Genomic DNA, 8,135 nt, shown 5'->3' with positions numbered 1-8,135 from the left:
TCGAGCATCAGAGGAAAGATGTTATTGCGGATGGGCAGCTTCTCTCGAAGAACCACAGAATGGTCAATGCTGTTTCTGTAGGAGCCTGAATCCACCATCGCTTGCTCGAAAAACTGTCGTCTTCCCAGTCGGATTTCAACAGTAAGCCATAGAGTACGAGACATGGATATTGGAAGTGAGGGGGAGGCATATTTGTAGATTGGCCCGCCCGGGTTCCCCCTTACCGCCGGGCCTCGATGTTTCCCGCCTGCTGGGCACGATGAGGCTTGACAGGGCAATCTCTGGCAAAATGACCAGGATAACCACAGTAGAGGCACAAGTGGCCTTCACGGCGGCGGACTCGTTCAGCTTCACTGAGGTGTGGGCGATTGCTTGAAGCCTGCACAGGCTGGTTTTCAGCTGGTGGACTATCAAACCCAGCTTTCTCCTGAGAGGGACTTGCCTCTTGTGGACTTAGATCAGGCTTACCACTTAACTTCTCTTCTAGCGTGATGCATTGGGTGATCAGATCAGATAGGTTGGTGGCTGGGTTTGTGCGAGACAGTTCATCTCGGATAGAACTGGCAAGCCCTTCCTGAAATTGGATGCAGAGAGTGCTTTCATCCCAGTTTAGCTCTTGAGCGATGATGTGGAAGTGGGTCGCATACTGGTGGACATGGTCCTCCCCTTGGCAGAGCTTACGGATGCGGTGGTTGGCATCTTCCATGTTTTCTGGATTGTCAAAAGTATCCTGGAGCACTTGTATGAAACTTTCAAATTGCTCCAGCAAGGGACTTTGGATATCTACTAAGGGCTGGAACCACTTTCCTGCTTCACCTGAGAAGCGGTTGCCAACAAAGCTTACCAGAGCTGCTTCAGTGGGATACAGGTGCCCTCTGACTCTCATGTAGCTATTCAATTGAACCAGAAACTCAGGAAGCTTCTGGGCATCCCCATTGAAGGCTAAAGGGTATTCTAGAGGGAAAGTTTCAGCCTCTAACCTATTGGAAGACTGTGGAAACTCTGAAGCTGCTGATGTTGCAGCAGCTGTTAGGCTGTCCAGGGACTCCTTGGGTGTTAAGAGTCCTAGGAACTCCTGGGCATCTGAAGGATCCTGGAGCTCCTGGGGGGCAAGAAACTCAAGGGACTCCAGGTGTGTTGATGTGTCCTGGCATTTTGGTGCCTCCTGGAGCTCCTGGGCATTTGGGGGATCCTGGAGCTCTGAATTCTGGGTCTCCTGGCCTGCTGGGGCATCCTGAACCTCCTTGAATTCTGTGGGCTTCTGGACCTCCTGGGCCATTGGGAGCTTCTGAGGCTCCTTGGCCTCTGAGGGCTTATGGGATTTCCAGGCTCCTGTGAGCTCGTGGACCATTGGAGGTGCCTTGGGATCCTGGGTTCCTGGGGGCTCCAGGGACTCTGGATCTGCTGGGGGCTCCAAGGATTTCTGGGGTTCCTGGGCTGCTGAGGGCTCCCAGGATGGGAGGTCCTGAGACTCTCTGGGCTTCTGGGGCTCCTTGACCTCTGGGGGCTCTTGGGGTTCCAAGGCTGCTGGGAAATCCAGGGTCTCTGGGGGTCTCTGGGTCTCCTGGGCCTCTGAGGGTTTCTGGAGTGGTTCATCCTCTTTGGCTGCTTGGGACTTCTGGAGCTCTGGGATCTGGGACTGCAAGGCAGCATTTTCCTCCATCAGCCGCTGCACTTGAGCCTGCAGAATTTCATTCTCCAATTTCAGAGCAATATAGGAGGCTGCTAAGTCCTCCACCATCTTTTGAGGAAATGGACTTGGTTTGGCAGTTTGCTGCCAAGAGAGAGTGGGTGAGTGCTTGTGAGGTCTTTCTAAAAGCTCCTCACAGGCAGATGTCAGGCTCCTTGAGTTTTCCAGAAAGTGGGGATTTGGGCCCCACCAAGGTTGATTAACAGGAGGTCACTGTGAGCCCCCGGAGCTCAGCAAAGGGAGGTGTCAGATACACTGTGAAGAGAGTGGGATCTGAGGATCAGAAACTGTGGAAAGCACTCAGTCAAAATAAATCATGACAAAACTTGCCCAGCAGTGCTGGATTTCTTTTACTATAGGCTCATATCATGAACTGGGTCATATATGCTGGCTCTGACCCCATGACATTTTAAGAACAGCATCTGACCAGATCTGTGTATTTATTTTGCATTTTTCTTTTGAAAGTGAACATTATATTAGAAGCAATTTCTCCATATTTTTTCCTGTTTTATATAGTCTTTAATTTCTAAAGTCTGCCTAATATCCCAATGTAACACTTGGATTTTAACAGCTGCTTTCAATGACTAAATCAAATGTTTGAGCAATGTGGGGATTTTAAGTTCTGTGGTGGGCCAACCCAAGAGATATTTTTGGGTGGCTGGGGTAGGAGGTAGGGGGGAGCTCTTTCTGACACCTCAGAAATCATACCACATAAGTAACCACACAAGAGCAGCCTCAGGAGAAAACAAGCAAAAGTTGACAATATATATATATGCACTCAGCAGACACATGCACATTATTTATAAAATGCCTCAAAATAGTTAAGAAAATAATCTTTATAAATGTACATTACCATTCAGAGACTTAGTCCAGGAGCTCGGCTGTCTGCGTACCCATCGCTGAGAAGGGAAGTGTGTGAATGGCTGTGGAGGCTTGCCTTTTCTGCATACACTGAACTCAAACAAACACACCCACTCCCAGAACACGTTCCAACTCTCCTCTGTAACGTAGCTATTTCGAGTGTGGAAGAGTTTTTTTTGACAGTACCTCTCAGTTTAGAGCAGCAAGGAAAGTAGGATGTTGCACCCATGTGAGGCTGCCTCATGTACTCAGCCCTTGGTTACTTTAATAAATATTTGGCCAGGAAATTGGGAGTAATGCCACTGCCCTTGTGAAAAGTTGCAAACATTTCTGAATGACCACAGTGGTTTGGGACTTTATTTTTTTTGTCTGTCTAATGTAACCTCCTATCACTCTATCCACACTGGGCTGTTTGTTTAATTCTTACTCAGAGAGCAGCCTGCAGCACCTTAGTCCCTTCCCCCACCCACCTACTCAGTCCCTAGGGTCCCTCCCTGCAATGTTTTCTTGGGAATTTTACCATGGACAGATCTAGACAAAGTATCATAGGGTAAGATTTTAGAGGAGGTCAAATTTGTTGAAAGGTTCTTGTAACAGTCTTGCAGAGTCCCTGGCTCCTTCTGAATGTCTTGGCCCAGGGTTCTCATCCTTCCCTGAGCCACTCAGGTGTTCTAGGCAGCACACAGGTATCCCACTAAGGGCTGGCCTCTTGAGAAATGACCTTGCTCAAGACCTCACCTTCTCTTCTCATGACAAATCACAGTCACACCCTGGGCATGGGCCATGTGGCCATTCCAAGTAAGACTCATTTTTGTCCTAGTAAGGAGTGCGGTTAGGAACTGTCTCTGGCCAAATCAAATCACACATCAGGTTATTCATGGTCCAAAGTCTCCTTTAAAAATGGTCAGTTCTACATTAATCAGCATAATGGGATAAATCCTGGTGATGGAATATGCCCAAACCACAGCAAACTGACAGACTGGACAAGCTGAACCTTAATGCAGAGGCTTTGAAAAGAAAAGTAAAACCTTTTGCAAATCAAATGATATTACCTCCCTTCCTTTTGTTGTTCTATTCTTTAGAAACACAACACACATAAAAATACCACCATCATCAGGAAATAATGTGTTCTGGTTATGTGAATTTTTTAGATAACTGGAGCCTTCCCTTTGAGAATCCAAAACACACAGTTGATATTTACCTTACCAAATTAAAAAAATCTGATAAATATTTATAGAATGCATTACACTTATTTCTCCATTCTTAAGTAGATTACTCTGAGTGTAATTTGATTTATTTTTTAATGGTTTGGGCTCATACATACACAAACCAGCTCCTTTACTGTGTTTAACACCATGTTGCCTTCTGAAAGCTATTGAGAGGTATAAAGTGGCCAGTCTCCAAATTAAATACCTCCAAATTGCTATACTTTCCAACTTCTTGTAATTTTTTTTCACTTTGTATTTTTCTACTCTTTTGCTATGAAACTGTCATATAGCCCTCCACGCTGTTAACTATATACCTTTCTATACTAAGTATAGGCAAATTTGGCAAATTATTTAGTCCTTCTAAAATTTAGTCTAAAATTCAGCTTATATAAAAAATTAAATAAAAAATAAAATTCAGCTTATAAAACTGTAAAATGGAGCTATTAGTGGTATTTAACTTTATAGAGTCATTGCAAAGATTTAATGAAATAATACATTTAAAAGGCTTAGCACAGTGTCTAGCAGCTCGTAATACCCAGTGAAGGTTGACTATGATGATAAGCAGCTATAGCAGCAAAAACACCATTTTAATTTATTCTTTTTAAGCATCTGTGAATTGGGAAACTAGAGAGTTAAACTTGCTAGAATTGTGTAAGGGCTGAACAGGGGCTCTCATATGAAGAAATTTACAGTGCATGGATTTTACAGCTTGATTTTTCACCACTCGGGAGCTTTTCTTTTCTTCCTGGCTGGGTTATGGATGATTTAGTTTAGAAAATAATGCTCTAGAATTAGAACTGGAGGCACCTGAGCATGAAGATGAGATGATTAACAAAGGGATTGTGGAGCAGCCAAGAGAGATGTTTAAAAAGTCCGTGGACTAAAGCACTGAATAGTGCCTTGCCTATAGACATATTTATTCAGTGGGCAAATGCATGGACCTCTCCAACACCCCTGCTAAGGAGCAAAGACCACATTCAAAGTCCTTAAGTACAAGTTCCAAACTGTCTAAACATAGAGAATTATTCTATTTTGAGTGGAAAGAAGAGCTACACTTACTTTTGTCAAAATGCCTAGAGTAATTTTAATATCCTGAATTAGTCAAGTAAGAATAGAAAAGTAATTACATCCAAACTCTCATCATGTTTCTCCTATACTTTAGTCCTTCTCCTTACACTCACAACATGATGGAATTTATGGAGATTTAGAATGGTTATGAAAACATTTTAAGTAAAATGAGTTTTTTTAAAAAAACTGGCAAATGAATTTTTATGGAAAAAAGACAAATGTCCATTTAAAAGATATAAAAACTGCACAGTTATGCTCAGTTATGTTAATAAGTTACATATGTTAATTGTTAACTTAGGGAGAAAGGGAAGGGAAAGTTTGAATAGGATGAAATTCTACTTTGTACATTGCACTAAGAATCATCATTTTATTTTGTTGGCAATGTACAATCTGAAATATTTTAGGTTTCTGCTGGGGTCTTCTCAAAGCTGGCTAGGCTGCATCTTCAAGCAACTCAAGCTCCTACCCCTCCTTCTTCCATCCTGAAAGAGTGAACAGGACAGGTTACCCCACAGACCTCTGGCACAATGCCCAGCTACCCCTTGAGGGCAGTCCCACGCTGGTGTCTGTTTTGTTCAACATGTTATTCCTGTGGTTAGAGGCTTGCAGCATTTTAAGTTTAACCCACTATCTTCTTAGTACAGGTTGAAACTTTTCTTGTATCAAGACTATACAGCATTGGGGCAACAGGAATTCTCAATTCCTTTAGAAGTTGGAAAGCTTTCCAAGAATCCTCCTTACTCATGAGACTGGGATCCAAAGAACCTGGCAATGGAATAGGAACAGAGTTTACCCCAGTACATCTCTGGAGTCAAAATTTGTCACCCCTTCGTCTCTTTTTATGATATTTACTATCTTCTCATTTTATTTCTTTTCCTTTGCATACTTAGGTGGCCTTTTCCCTTGATCAGCTATCATTTTGGGACAATGAATCATTACTGAGCTCTAAAAGGAACTTTCTTGGGGTGTTTGCATTTTCATAGGGTATTCTGAAAGGCTGCAGTCCCTTCAAGACCCTACTGTTGGGAGAGATATCCTGAAACAGAGATATCATTTTCACATCCTTTAGATCACACCACTCAGGTGGCCCTATATATATTTTTCCCTTATAAGGCTGGCCCAATATGGCTTCTAGCATTAGCAAATTTGCTTAATGATTTCAATGCTCTGGGTTCATTGAATCCTGGCAATGTGCTGACCAGGGTGCCCTAGCTAAGGGCTGAAGTAACCACCATCACAGCCTAACAGTGGAATAAGGGGCCTTTGCTATAACCCCACTCTTGGGGATGTCCCTCTTATAAGGATCTTGTCCTCTCCTTTAATTCCTGGAGCCCTACTCTCTGGGATTTGCCAGTGCTTGTTCACCCAGAAAGCAGACAAATCCAAGCTTATGACATCAGCATGGCAGAAGAGACAGAGGGAAAGGGAGATGGAGGGGTAAACAGAGGTGGGAAGGAAAGCAGAGGGAGAGGGGGAGGGGAGGAAAGAAGGAAAGATCACAGAAAACCTAAAAAAAATGCTCAAAAAACAGCATATGTACATTTTGGTCAGTTAAAGAGAACATTTAATTTAATTATTTTTTTTATTTTTTAATATCTTTATTGTAGTATAATTGCTTTACAATGTTGTGTTAGTTTCTGTTGTACAGCAAAGTGAATCAGCTCTATGTATATGTATATCTCCATATCCCCTCCTTCTTGAGCCTCCTTCCCATTCTCCCTATCCCGCCCCTCTAGGTCATCACAAAGCATCAAGCTGATTTCCCTGTGCTATGCAGCAGCTTCCCACTAGCCATCTATTTTACATTTGGTAGTGTATATATGTCAATGCTACTCTCTCAGTTCATCCCAGCTTCCCCGTCCCCCACACCCCCGTGTCTTCAAGTCCATTCTCTACATCTGCGTCTTTATTCCTGCCCTGCCATGAGGTTCATCAGTACCGTTTTTTTAGATTCTGTATATGTGCGTTAGCATACGGTATTTGTTTTTCTCTTTCTGACTTACTTCACTCTGTATGACAGACTCTAGTTCCATCCACCTCACTACAAGTAACTTAATTTCGTTCCTTTTTATGACTGAGTAATATTGCATTGTATATATGTGCCACATCTTCTTTATCCATTCATCTGTCAATGGGCATTTAGGTTGTGTCCATGTCCTGGCTATTGCAAATAGTGCTGCGATGAACATTGTGGTACATGACTCTTTTTTTTAAAATTAATTAATTAATTAAGTTATTTTTGGCTGTGTTGGGTCTCCATTGCTGTGCATGGGCTTTCTCTAGTTGTGGCGAGTGGTGGGCTACTCTTTGTTGCAGTGTGCGGGCTTCTTATTGCGGTGGCTTCTCTTTTTGCGCAGCATGGGCTCTAGGGTGTGCAGGCTCAGTAGTTGTGGCGCACAGGCTTCATTGCTCTGTGGCATGTGGGATCTTCCTGGACCAGGGCTCAAACCCGTGTCCTCTGCACTGACAGGTGGATTCTTAACCACTGTGCCACCAGGGAAACCCCATGACTCTTTTTGAATTATGGTTTTCTCAAGGTATATGCCCAGTATTGGGATTGCTGGGTCATATAGTAGTTCTACATTTAGTTTTTTAAGGAACCTCCATACTGTTCTCCTGCATAGTGGCTGTATCAAAAGTTTTGTATCAATCAAAAATTAGAGTGACATGTGCCTGTCCAAACAGCTACAGCTAGTCTCTCATTGGTTCCTCTTCTTCCCGTTCATCCTCTGGACAAATTGTGGCTGTATCAATTTACATTCCAACCAGCAGTGCAGGAGGATTCCCTTTAGAGAATATTTAATTTTATGGTTTAGCATTTTAAAAATCACATGATATGAGACTATCTTTTAATGATTAGACTTACCTAAGCACCTCTAAAAGTCTTATTCAGGCAATGGTGGTGGTATGGTCTTTATAGGGTTGCAGACTGTTAAAGGGGTGGTGGTAGACTCTCATTAGGACTAGAGAGGAATGTCTGAGTGTAGTGATGGGAGATGCAACTGTGAATGGTGTACTGAGGAGGGAGAATATCAACCCTGACAGCCCAATATTTTTACTGTGAAGTACAAATGAGATAATAGTTGTGAAAGTGCTTTGAAAAAATGTGCTAATGGAAAGAGTGCAAGTTTTGAAGTAAGGCAGGTTAAGGTTCTGTTCCCAGCTCTGCTCTTTACTAGCTGTGTGATCTTGGCCAAATTACTTAAATTCTCTGAGACTCATTCTCCTCATCTGAAAGTAGGGGATAACAATAGGTCATTACTGAGTTGATGTGATGATTAGAAATAATGTTAATACTTAACAATAGG

General features: G+C 42.9%; 1 protein-coding gene across 1 annotated transcript; it reads right to left on the bottom strand.

Annotated features, from left to right (window-relative positions):
• Positions 1–220: 220 nt before the first annotated feature.
• Positions 221–2,595, bottom strand: RTL3 (retrotransposon Gag like 3; the record flags this gene model as incomplete). Its single annotated transcript, XM_081221451.1, has 2 exons — positions 2,544–2,595; positions 221–1,945 (listed from the first exon to the last, which is right to left on the bottom strand). Exon 2 carries the CDS (start codon positions 1,739–1,741, stop codon positions 221–223), a length of 1,521 nt encoding a protein of 506 aa, XP_081077577.1. The 5' UTR covers positions 1,742–1,945; positions 2,544–2,595.
• Between the last annotated feature and the right edge of the window lie 5,540 nt (positions 2,596–8,135).

This window comes from Mesoplodon bidens, assembly GCF_964165515.1.
Source record: "Mesoplodon bidens genome assembly, chromosome: X".
Lineage (NCBI taxonomy): Eukaryota > Metazoa > Chordata > Mammalia > Artiodactyla > Ziphiidae > Mesoplodon > Mesoplodon bidens.
Note: the sequence above shows the minus strand (reverse complement) of the source record. Positions and strands in the feature narration are given on the sequence as shown.